The sequence below is a fragment of the Tachypleus tridentatus genome, chromosome 13 (assembly GCF_004210375.1).
Source record: "Tachypleus tridentatus isolate NWPU-2018 chromosome 13, ASM421037v1, whole genome shotgun sequence".
NCBI lineage: Eukaryota > Metazoa > Arthropoda > Merostomata > Xiphosura > Limulidae > Tachypleus > Tachypleus tridentatus.
The window spans coordinates 51,470,510-51,483,328 of NC_134837.1; the positions used below are offsets into that span (position 1 = coordinate 51,470,510).

Consider the following 12,819-nt stretch of genomic DNA (forward strand, 5'->3'; position numbering starts at 1 on the left):
TTGTTTGTTTGGTTTTTGAATTTCGCACAAAACTACTCGAGGGCTATCTGTGCTAGCCGTCCCTAATTTAGCAGTGTAAGACTAGAGGGAAGGCAGCTAGTCATCACCACCCACCGCCAACTCTTGGGCTACTCTTTTACCAACGAATAGTGGGATTGACCGTCACATTATAACGCCCACACGGCTGAAAGGGTGAGCATGTTTGGCGTGACGGGGATGCGAACCCGCGACCTTCACATTATGAATCGCATGCCTTAACACGCTTGGCCATGCCGGGCCTGTTAAATACTATACCACGAAAATGTAACTTCACTGTAATAGTCGTGTAATTGCAATTGCATGACTGGTTTAAGACAAAGTCTTCATAAAAATACATTTCAAATTGATTCTACAACTGACCATTTTCTATTATTTTTTGTAATTTATACAAATCATTTACTGCTAGATAATAATTGAATATTTTTACTGAAACCTGTCAGAGACAACCAAACTTGGTTTGCTGTTGTTTGTCTAAAATCCGTTAGAGATAACCCAACTGGATTTTTGCTGTTGGTTATCTAAAAATGTTTTAGAGACAACCCAACTTAGTTTCTGCTGTTGGTTGTCTCAAAACCATCAGAGACAAACTAGCTCGTTTTTTCTGCTGTTATTCGACTAGAAAGCTTCAGAGGCACACCAACTCCATTTCTACTATTGGTCTATTAAAACCGCCAGAGGGAACCCACCTCGATTTCTCCTGATGGTCGTCTTAAAACAGTTAGAAACAATTTAACTCAGTTTCTGCTGTTGATCGTTTAAAAAGTGTTAAAAGAAACACAACTCGGTTTCTGTTGTTGGTCTATTAAAATTGCCAGAAGCCACTCAGCTCTATTTCTTCTGTTGGTCGACTACAAAGTGAATTATCTAAGGTTCTTAAAATGTACGTAAAACAAGTTTGACCTAACTTATTTACTGTTCTTTATATTATTGGAGCTCTTACCGAAACGCAAGAGATCTTAAACATATAAAAATAAATCTTACTCAGTTTTATATTTTTTTTATTTCAATCAAAAGTGGTTCCAGTATAAAACATGATAACTGTTACACTCGAAAAATAAATAAATAAATAACACGACTAGTCCTATAAAAACGGTAAAATGTTATTAAAAAGCAGTAATATTAAATACAATAACGATAACATTATACACAGAACATACATATATATATATATAAATACACACAGACAGTAGTTACTGCCTTTCCTTGAGGTTGCAAATTTGAAAACTAATTTCGTTCATCGGTGTTAGGTTTTGCAAGAGCCATCTTTAAACTAACTCAGTGGTTTCAAAAACTTGTTTCCAGCCTTGTATAATGTTATACTAACACGACTTTGATATGAAGTTAATAATCTGATATCTAATAAATGTAAATTTACTAAATATATATTTTATTTTACTTGACATCCAGAGTAACGTCTAATATAGGGCTTCGGTTCTTATCAAACCTTCGAATAACAACTCCCTATTTATTACAATACCACTGGCTATGCTAAGTTGTGGGAAAGTTATTTATTTTTAATTAGTTGAAAAGTTAAATGTGTTGAATTTGGTCACGTGCATGTCCCGTGGATATAATTTCTTTTAACATTCCATTTAAAGATAGGCAGCTATACACTGAATTTTATCTATACACAGAAACCCATATGATCGTATTACTTGTCACATTAACTGAAATTTCTTACAAAGTATCTGAAATATTTGGTAAAGAACTGTGTGAGAAATGTTAAGTAAAATAAATATTCACACATTTATTCCCTAAAGCTGTCATAATTACGATTTTGTTATTAATTATAAAATTATATATTTTACAGTGAACTTAGTTTTTAGAATTATTGCTCACTAATACACTTTTCTAGGTTAAAGCAGAGAGGTTATATATTTTCTCCCCTATATGTACGTATTGCACTAAGAGAGTTAATAACAGTAAATACAGTGAATTTTTACACACATTTGAGATGTTAAAAAAACATAAAGTTTCATTATACATGTATGTATATGTTTATGTCTATGCTAATTTCATTTTATTTCCTACATCCTATTACTTCGAAACAACTACGTCATCACTTTTTTAGACATTCACTAACTTCTATCTCAACTATTTAATATTACTTCCGTTAATCAATATTTACACAAAAAAGTCTTAAAAACCATCTGATTTTACAAAAAATATTTTTGTAAAAAATAAAAGTGAGCTTGAAAATTTTAATTCTTGTTTGCCACACTTTTAAAATTAAACACGAGGACGAAATTAGAGAGCCATTACAACATTGTGAAACAAACCCTTACCATTTTGACGCGTGCGATAATGCTTTAAGAAAACAGTTTATACAAAATACAACAGTAACATAAATGAGATATAAAGCTGTGCCATATAACATGCGTCACTTTATAACCTCTTAAAACTTAAAACTCACCACCAATTCACGTGCACAAGTTGTTACTTTTGCACAAAGATATATTTGGTCGTTTCAAACAAATCGCTGATTTTATATACAATGGCTTTTAAGCTCTTCTCAAGCTGCTAGTAAATCATGTCGAACGAACGAGTTTGAAATAAATAAATATGAATATAAAAGTGCATCCAATCCAAACAATCTCAGACACTTCTGCTTCGTTATCAAAGTTTCTTGTAATACAGTGTTTAAAGTTAAACACAATTGACACTAAAACTGAGATTTTCAGTAAGTCAAACTTACTAAGTTACATTTTTACAGTTTTTGTGCTAACCCTAATGAAACTATCACCTACATAAGCAGAAGTCAGTAATGATTATAAATTCAATTAGTCTCACATATGTTAAAGATTATATTTATATATTTACTTTTCAGGTTTACAATATTTCGAAAAGTTTTCTGTTTTGAAGCACAATTTTTTAAAACAAATAATACTAAACGCGGCAAATTGAGCCTTCAAAACCCCCTTAGAACTTGTTTTCAGAGCATAACGTTTTGGTAACGCTGTGGTACCACACTTGCAATACAAACCTATTACGCTTCTAGAAATTATTCCTTACAATTTCTACATGTTATTGAAATTTTTAACTCTGGAAAGGAAAGGATACCTCTTGAAATTAATATTTTTCTTTTATAAAATCATAAATATTTATAAAAATCTGATTTCCAAAGAATGTTAATATAAAAACACCCTGAACAATACCATCCCTTCAAGGATTTCTAAAAGCTAATATTATGTAACCACCAAGTTTATAAGATTACTTTTTCAGAACGCGATATCTTGTTAAACACAAGAAACACACTCATTTATTGTGCTTACATTCGCGAAGAACGTTTTTTCGTAGAATTTCCTTCAACGCTTCAACTGCTGCTGAGAACCCAAACATAAGAACAACAAAGAAGAATGAATGATAAACATCAAAACCTGGAAATAACGTTCCTGAAATTACGTAATGATTACATTAGAAACATATTAAATGTTTATTTTAGGGTCAGTTACTAGTAACATATTAAATGTTTATCTTAGGGTCAGTTATTAGTAACATATTAAATCTTTATCTTAGGGTCAGTTACTAGTAACATATTAAATCTTTATCTTAGGGTCAGTTACTAGGTAAGAATCAATGCTTACGTTATTCTTCCTTCTACATTCTGAGTTTGCAATTTAATATATCTGTCTCGGCCTGTTGGCAGCTCGTCGGGCTGCAAATCGAAGGGTTCAACGTTTGAGCTCAGGATATGTCGCTGAACATGGTCCTCACTTTTAGTCGCGGAAGAGTGTAAGAGAGTAACTAATTCCTTTATCCTGTTAAAAGTAGTTGTGTATATTGTGCTGCTCGCTGGTTTATGTTACTCTTCCTGCCGTCAACATTTTAAAGTTAGAAATGATTAGGTTTGAAATTTGAAGTATCAGGCCTAACAGCCCATACTGTGTAAGGTGTTTTACTCTTTCATCACAGTGGCAGCTCACCAGTACCACATATACCTCTTACTTATGCCAATTAGTCACGTGTTTGTTACAGCATTCAATTAAAACCAAAATCATTTTAAAACTATTGTCAGACTTATCTCAATATATTAAACGCTGTTTATTTTTTATTTTGTCGACGTTCTAAGGAAGTTGCATACTGATTTGTCTGGCTCTCATGACGGCGAAAAGTAAACGCTCGTCTCACACGAACTGCATGCACTTCTGGGACCCACGTCAAGAACCATTGCTTCAGCCCGTTCCGTACTAGATGGTTCTAGTACCCACAGGTCGGGAACTTTTAAATATTCCGTTGTTACGCATGGTTTTATTTAACTGAAATCGATTGGATGGAAAAAGACTGGAATGTTTTATATTCTGGCACATATTTTAAAAGTCAGTAAATAAAGTTTAAACAAGCAGTAGATTTTATTCGACTACCAAACTTCTAGATATAGAGTTGTCATCTTTGTTCTAGCCCACTTGTGATGCCGTCTGTCTCTGCAAGATAAAAAAAACTTCGTACAACCAGAACGATTTATTCGGATTCGCCAAGTAAATACCGTTTCCAATTTATTACATTAATAATATTTTAAACGTCGACAACGAAATTACAAAATATTAATTACCTGCATGATCTAGTGTAATAAGAACTTGATTGTAAACAAAATGTATAAAAACCGTTGTCCCTTTTTATCGCTAATTATTTACAAAATAACAAATAAACTGAAATATTTCATCCATTTCTTTAAACTTTATTTCTTACTGTGGTAGCTCGTTGAAAGAAAAAGATGGGTTTAACTTGCCCGAAGCGAGATTCCATCACGGAATAGTTAAAATGATCTTTAGAAGAGTTTATTGGCCAATCATCTAGCAGGTAAAAATTACTTGTTGCTTTTGGTTTAATACGGAACAATTTTACTCACTAAAAGAACATCCTTGTCGGATGTAATGCTCAAGAAGTAGCCACACCCCAGGTGTTTAGTCACTAATAAAATATTCTCGGGGCTAAACGTTTTTACTCCTTAAAGAAATACTCTCAATAAAGTAGTTTTTCTAACAGCCATAAACATACTTTTCACTATAATAATATAATGTCAAGTTGTGTTCGTTATTTTAATTGGAAATAAATTAGAATACGACAAGATCTATAAATTAATTTCGGTTGTTATGAAAATATACGTGTAATCAAACCATGTCCACACACACACACATATGCAACCATCAATATCTGTGTCACTGAACGATATTCTGATATCATTTTGTTTTACACTTTAGATACCAATACGATACCAACCAATATTTGAAGGTCAGTATTCTATATAAAAAAATATACGTGTAATCAAACCATGTCCACACACACACATATGCAACCATCAATATCTGTGTCACTGAACGATATTCTGATATCATTTTGTTTTACACTTTAGATACCAATACGATACCAACCAATATTTGAAGGTCAGTATTCTATATAAAAAAGTTTTCGTTTCTGTGTATCTGTCTGTATTGAGTTCTGTTGTAGGATTTTTAAAAGCTGCACAAAACGTTAGACGCGCACTAACTTTTTGTAAGGTCCTAAACAATCAACCTCTGCTTTGTAAGATTAATTAGGCTTTCCAATAAAGACAAAATATGTGCGTATAAACAAAGTGAATGGAAGGACAGCTACTGTCGGTATAAGGTTGAAAGGTCATCTAGTGTGAATAATTTGAATGACACGCATCTGGGGTTTGTTTGAACAGTTTAAATGGAAGGTCAATTTAGGTTGTCTTGTTTCCTACTTGAAGCTGCATCAAAGGGAGAGGGTTACACAGGTGCATGTTCTGGATGGTGTTACGACTGTGAGGTGGAGTTGCAGAACCAACCTGAGTCTTCTCTCGGTTAGACCTTTGATGCTGTCTTTGTAGCCTCATACATGATGATTCTTCGTGTTTGTACAGGTAGCTCTTGAGTGCGAAAGCCTTGCCACATCGCTGACACACGTACGGCTTGATACTTGAGTGAGTCTGTATATGTGCTCTTAGATTAGATTTGTCAGCGAAGGCCTTGCTACAAACAGGGCACTTGAAGGGTCTTTCACCAGTGTGGGTACGGATGTGCCCCTGCAGAAGCCACGGTCGGGAGAAACATTTGCCACAGTACGGACACTGGCAGCTCTGGCTATGGGTACGTACGTGCATGCTGTAAGCTGGCATGGACACGTACAACTTCTGACAGTGTGGACATTTGCGTGCTTTTTTGTCAGATGGATTTCGGTGTGTTTGTCTGTGTCGTGCTAAGTTACTGCTTGTGCTGTAACGTTTCTCACACTCGGGACATTGGTAGTCCTCTCGCTGGATTACTGAACTTGGCTGTAAGATGGTGCTAAGCAGCGGTGACGTCACCAATTGGCGGTTCGTTGGATAATTGAAGCTCTTTTGCGTCGACGCTTGATTTACTGTTAAACTTAACGGTTCTTTTTGTCCAACGGTAAGACAAGTCACTAGAGGAAAGCAGTAGTCAGGAATGCGAGTCAGGCAGGCCGGTGACCGTGGACTGTCCGGTTTCACTGGGGAGACATCTAATGTTTGACCAGCTGAATAATCACGTCCATCTGCTGTGCAAACTCTCCTCTCGGGGCTACATTCTACAGAAAAAGAGGAAAAATTTACCATCAATTCTTTTTCGAGCACATTGTATGTTTTTGAATTTCGCGCAAAGTTACACGAGGGCTATCTGCTCTAGCCGTCCCTAATTTAGCAGTGTAAGACTAGAGGGAAGGTAGTTAGTGATCACCGCTCACCGCCAACTCTTGGGCTACTCTTTTACCACATTATAGCGCCCCCATGGATGAAAGGGCGAGTATGTTTGTTGTGACGGAGATTCAAACCCACGACCCTCAGATTACGAATCAAGTGTCTTAACCATCTGGCTATGCCGGGGCCGTTTCGAGCAAAATAAGTGAAAACCTGCACCATGTTATTCTATAGGGAAGGAAAGCGTTTAGAATGATGATGGTAGTTATAATGTCATCATTATGTTGATCAGCATGATAATTTTTGTCATTCTTAACTAATAGATTAATGCTCCAAAGAATAAAACGAGTTCTCGTGCAGTCAAACGATAGAAGAGGAATAATCTTACTGTGCAACAACAAAACCTGTATATAACTTGACAATCAATAGTTTAACCATTGGATAAGGAATATTAAAATACATGCAAAACTAAGTGGGAGAGCCCAGAAACAGTCCCGGATGAATTACATCATAAAAATTTACATTTCTAAGTTAATGAAATAAATAATAACTAATTTTATATAAGAAAACGACATTTTACATTATTTTAAGTAAAGTATAATTGTTATGATATATATAAAGATAATTTAATCGAAAACTTAAGAAAATTCTCAACGGCCGCGTCACTTGAAATTTTTTCAGGCAGGATCAGAGTAAGTTAATCTATGAGACCAAGGGCGTGTTCAGATGCATCAATCGAAAGGGCTGGATCTCCTAAGCCCGCAGGTATAATTAGATCTCAAATCATTCAACAGATGACAGAGAAATGAGTTAAAATTTTGTACTTGAAAAAAACAACTCATAACCGTTCTTTGAGCCTTTATGTCGCCACTAAAATTGGTTCATGGAAACTATTGCCATTCACAGTGAGCAAAATCAAATAAAAAAAAGCTTCAATTCATAATTTTTATAATCTTAGATATATTTCAAATATAACAAATTTAATTTGGTTTTATTGTATGCGACATTTCTCAAAATTACTAACTCAACTAATGTGTCAAACTAAAAACCACGAATATATAAAACTTTTTGGTTTTATGTAATTTAATCAAAGTATGTTCCACACATTGTACATAATTCATTTTTATAGTGACAACATAAAATTCAAAGCAACATGAGGGCTATCTGCGCTAGCTCACCTGAATTTAGCAGTATAAGACTAAAAGGAAGACAACTAGTCATCACTATTCACTGCTAAATCTTAGGTTACTCTATGAACAACGAATAGTGGGATTGACTGTAACTTATAATTTCCTCACGGCTGAATTGGAGAACATATTTGGTGTGACAAGGGATTCGAAGCCGTGACTTTCAGATTAAGCGTTGAGCGCCCTAACCACCTGGCTATGCCAGGCCGCTTTAAAATGTCTGAAACAGAAATCTATTTGGATCATCCGAGGTTGTCCTAGGTGTGCTATTCATATATCATGTGTTAAGACTATAATACAAAAATTTTGCATGTTTTATATTTTATTTCTTATTAAGCAGAAACATACACAATAGACTATCTGCGCTGTTTTCACCACGGGTATCAAAAAACATTTTAAGAGTTATAAACACCCCCAAGGGGCACAGAGTTATTTACATCACTAGAAACCGATTTTGATAACCGTATTTGGCGTATCACAAATATCCCATTGTGCAGCTTTCTGTGTAATTACAAACAAACTAACAAATCATTATAAACTTTTAAACTTATCTCTGAGCCGTTAGAAGGCGTATTTTATATCAGATACATTTTATACACATTAATGTTTTTAATTTGACTGATAATTCATTAAATATGGTTTCAAAATACTTTTGCTGAACTGTTGGCCACATTTTGTCTTTGAATAACATTTCATTCGTTTTAAAAAATAAAAGTTTTGAATATTTTATCGTTTTTTTATTGAAAGGAATAACTTCCAGTAATGCTGTTGAAACTACTGTTCACATTTTTCTTGAAAGAATCGATTTATATAAAATTTGTGAAACTTCGTCTTCAGTGGCGTTCTTTAAACAAAGCGTTACGTTTGCTGTGACAATTTATTCGCGAAAATGTTGTCGCTGTGTGTCTGTGATAGTAACTTAAATGAAATATTGTCACGTTGTCTTCGTAAGTGGAATCACTTGAGCAAAACATGTATGCCTTTTTTTCTTGAACGATTACACTAAGTAACAAAATTTTTACTTGTTATTGTTCCAATGGAAAAGACCTATTTTTCTCTTCAAAACTTTGCTTTTGTCAAATATAACGAAAACATGATGGAAGACTGTATTTGGGGACTGATAAGAGAAAGTGATTTACATTACTTCGCAAATTTCGAAAAACCACTCACTTCTAAACATTTGTGTCCATTTTGTATAACTTTAGTATAAATACATGTAAATCTTGATTCATATGTTGTTTTATTCAGACCTTATGTACATGAAAATGTGCAAATTTGCCCGTTTTTACACAGAAAATAGGTTAATTTCTAAATTTCATTATCCAGGTCACAAAAGCAAAGTTTGAAAGGAATAATGTCCATTTTACAATATAAGCAATTAAAAAATAACACATACTATCCAGGAACAAAATTTGTGTTACATAGTGTAATTTGAATAAATTTTAATCTCATTTTTCTTAACTGGTATATGTTGCAAAAGATATTACTCTTATTTTTCACATAATAATTTCACGAACATTTGTGCCTCCAGGTGGAAGTGCAAACGTGAACATTTTTATCAAAAAGATTTGTTTGGCCAAAGTAACTGCAGCACATTTCCAAAGACATGTTTTGGAGGTATGTTGACTTAATCCGATGTTTTAAACCATATTTATTTTCCCACATGCCAAATGTGTTGATGCGTTATTGATTAAATGTTCCTCCCAATAAACATATTAGCAAAGTGGAAACAAAACTGAACCGAAAGTTATCACAAAATTAAATTTTTTCGAGCTGTCATGTCATATCTTTGAATACAAAATAATAATTATTTTCATAAATATTTGAACAATTATAATAATTGCTCATAACAGAATATAATAACAGCTTTAAATAAACCGTTCTGATAAAACCGTACAATAAGAGTATATACTTGTAATTCTAAAATACTCGTTTGTTCATCAGTTGAAGGTGTTTATACAGTCAGTTACAAGTGTCTATCACACCAACGTGAGACACTTCCTAGTGTGGATTCTCGAGCTGAACATATATTCAAGTGGCTTAAGGTGTTTTAATTTTTTACTTTCAAAATCACGGATTTTGCTAGATTTTCAATTACGTCCTTGATGTAAGGTGTTGTCACAAAGAGAAGGGTATCGTGAAGTTCCCCGAAGAGGGTTTTATATGTGATGATTTAGACTCGTTCTTCAGTCGTTAAATACTTATTAAAAGTGAATACATGTCACATAATCATCACCATCTCTTTGTTTAACTTCTCTCTCTCTAGTAAAACAAAGAAACGCACTTACCTCTGGTCAAGCTTCTTTCATTAAGTGGACAACTGTGTTGTGGACAGTGCCGACGAATCAGAAATGCTCTTGGCATGTCCAGTGGCTTGGTTGTGGTCAGTAGTTAGAGAGCATAGATGTTCTCGATGTGAAACTGTTGCTGTCAAGAAGTGAATTGTCTTAAGGTGGGAGTTTCTTCAAATCTCGGGCCGTTATAAACGTCACTCCGGAGTGGTGGGGGGAGCAGTAAGGATGGTCGTCCCGGGTCAGGTTACCAGTAGCTGGGACGGTCGTCCCGGGTCAGGTTACCAGTAGCTGGGACCCATGTGGTTGGGATGTGTCTTTTTTTATTCTTTCTCTTTTTCAACGGTGACTTACCGTTCTCTGCCGCTGTTCGTGACGATAAGTCAACAAGTGTGCAGTTGTTAGAAACACAAGTTGACAGTGACCCCCGAAGTACCAGGGCCAACCACTTCCACAAATATCTAGATGAAACGGGTCTTTAACTCAGAATTATCTAATCAGCAAAAAAAAAAACAAGAAAAAAATTGAAATGATGTTCGACTTCAAGTGAAGATCATAATTCTCTAAAGGAACTAAGGCGTTCAGTTAGTTACATCAGGAAGAGAGAACGTTGCCAGCCTACGTACACTGTGCTCATCGATGAATGTTTACTCAGACGAAGGAGATAGTGGGTTATCCAGTTAATATAGATACTCTCCCTTTAACCCAACGAGCTGGCAAAGTGCCTTTTCGAGATGGTGAGTAAAAATAGAGTCACGTGCATATAAGGAAAAAATCTTCTACTCTTTAAGAATGATGTTGGGACCACGTTATTTGGTTCTCTTAAGGCCTGTACTCAGCTACCATTTTTCAACGTTTATTACAAAAACTCGTAAATTTCAAGTTTTAAGAACAGTAAAGCCTGCGTTAAACTTTCAATGTGCGACTACCGCGAGTTAAAACTGTTGTTAAGATATTTACTAAATACGTTTTAACACTCGTATTAAACGTATTTAAAGTAGACGTACATCATCAACATCAGTATAACTGTGTATCTAAGTAGTCGGAGAAGATGTCCAGACATTATGTTTATAAAATGTTTTCTGTGTACTTCAGGAACAGAAAGAAGATTACATTTCGAACAATAACTGCCAATGATGATTCAAAGCCTGCAACCTAAATTGGTTTCGACCTAACTTTATCATTTTATTAGGTGAAAACAATACGGGATCATTTCGGTATTTTCAAGCTAGATCGCTAACAAATACGTTTGTTTCACTTGTTATTTTTTTTATTTTAAAGAGATTCTAACACTCCCATTGTTTATAGGTTACATGCAACCTTTAACCAAATGACACAGATTAATTTTAGAAAATAACATTTAGAAATGAATTTAGCCGTGTTGTTGGAACAAGTCAGAGACAAATATAAAAGTTAAGAAGCCTCATCTTATAAAAAAAAATCATATTAGGAAACAATAAACACAATTTTAAAGTCCTATAAACGTCATCTCACCAAATAAAGAAGATCTGAAAAATAACCAATGGCAATTTTAAAGTTGTATAAACACTATCTTACCAAATAAAGAAGATCTTAGGAGTAACCAATGGCAACTTTAAAGTTGTATAAACGCCATCTCACCTAATAAAGAAGATCTTAGGAGTAACCAATGGCAACTTTAAAGTTCTATAAGCACCACCTTACCAAATAAAGATCTTAGGGGTAACCAATGGCAACTTAAAGTTCTATAAGCACCATCTTACCAAATAAAGATCTTAGGGGTAACTAAAGGCAACTTTAAAGTTGTATAAGCACTATTTTATCAAATAAAGAAGATCTTAGGGGTAACCAATGGCAAATTTAAAGCTGTATGAGCGACACTTTACCAGTTAGAAAAACTAATAAGTGCTATATCAGTTTTCTTACCCCTTTACGAAAAGTTCGAATGAAGTAAAAGTATTTTTAATTTATGTATTTAAGTCTGCTGAAATAAATAATCCATTTCACTCTTGCCCAGGATTTAAATCTATATCTGTTAAAGTGAATAAGAAAACCACAGGATCCTTGAGGTAACACTTGCCTCTTACATTACGGGAGAAGAAGGCCTTGGGGATATCATGAGTACACTAATTTTTCAGCGCTTTATATATATATACATATAGCGCTGAAAATTTTTATGTATATATCTATATATCAAGACTAAAGTGAACAGATTTCATGTAATGATATGCACCGTTCACTATGGTTGATTTTTATAGATACTTACCACATATATGTTCACACACAGCTGTTTATAAAAAAAGAAAAACTATAAATCCTACTTCCCTATTACTCGAGCTTGTTCAAATGATTGATGAACAAAGTTAGAATTATATTTACATACAGATAGTACTCCAGAGTCCAGAATCAACACTTCTCTGAGGCCACTTGGTTGGCAGACATAATTTAATATGACGCCAGCGGCAAAACTACAGAACAGTTTTCTTTGGCCAGCTGGCTTTAGAGGAAGCACAAAGTTCACTAAGTCAAAATAACACACGAACTTTCCACCAAAGTCTTCGCAACTTTCAATAAATAAACATCTAATTACTGAACAGCACATGCATTCACGTGCAAGAAGAGTTGTCTACAACAACCAGTTTTAAGCAATTAAGCACGAGATCTT

The 12,819-nt window shown here is 34.3% G+C and overlaps 1 protein-coding gene across 1 annotated transcript; it reads right to left on the minus strand.

Annotated features, from left to right (window-relative positions):
- Positions 1–1,021: 1,021 nt before the first annotated feature.
- On the minus strand, positions 1,022–10,870 carry LOC143238556 (uncharacterized). Its single transcript, XM_076478901.1, has 2 exons — positions 10,173–10,870; positions 1,022–6,588 (listed from the first exon to the last, which is right to left on the minus strand). The coding sequence occupies exons 1-2, from the start codon at positions 10,246–10,248 to the stop codon at positions 5,723–5,725; spliced, it is 942 nt and encodes a 313-aa protein (XP_076335016.1). The 5' UTR covers positions 10,249–10,870; the 3' UTR covers positions 1,022–5,722.
- Positions 10,871–12,819: the final 1,949 nt, after the last annotated feature.

What these genes read in the sequence shown, in the direction of transcription:
- LOC143238556 (XM_076478901.1), bottom strand. Translation starts at nt 10,248, where the DNA reads ATGCCAAGAGCATTTCTGATTCGTCGGCACTGTCCACAACACAGTTGT. An exon ending in TGAAAGAAGCTTGACCAGAG is followed by an intron (nt 6,589 to 10,172) that starts GTAAGTGCGTTT and finishes CTTTTTCTGTAG; the next exon opens with AATGTAGCCCCGAGAGGAGA.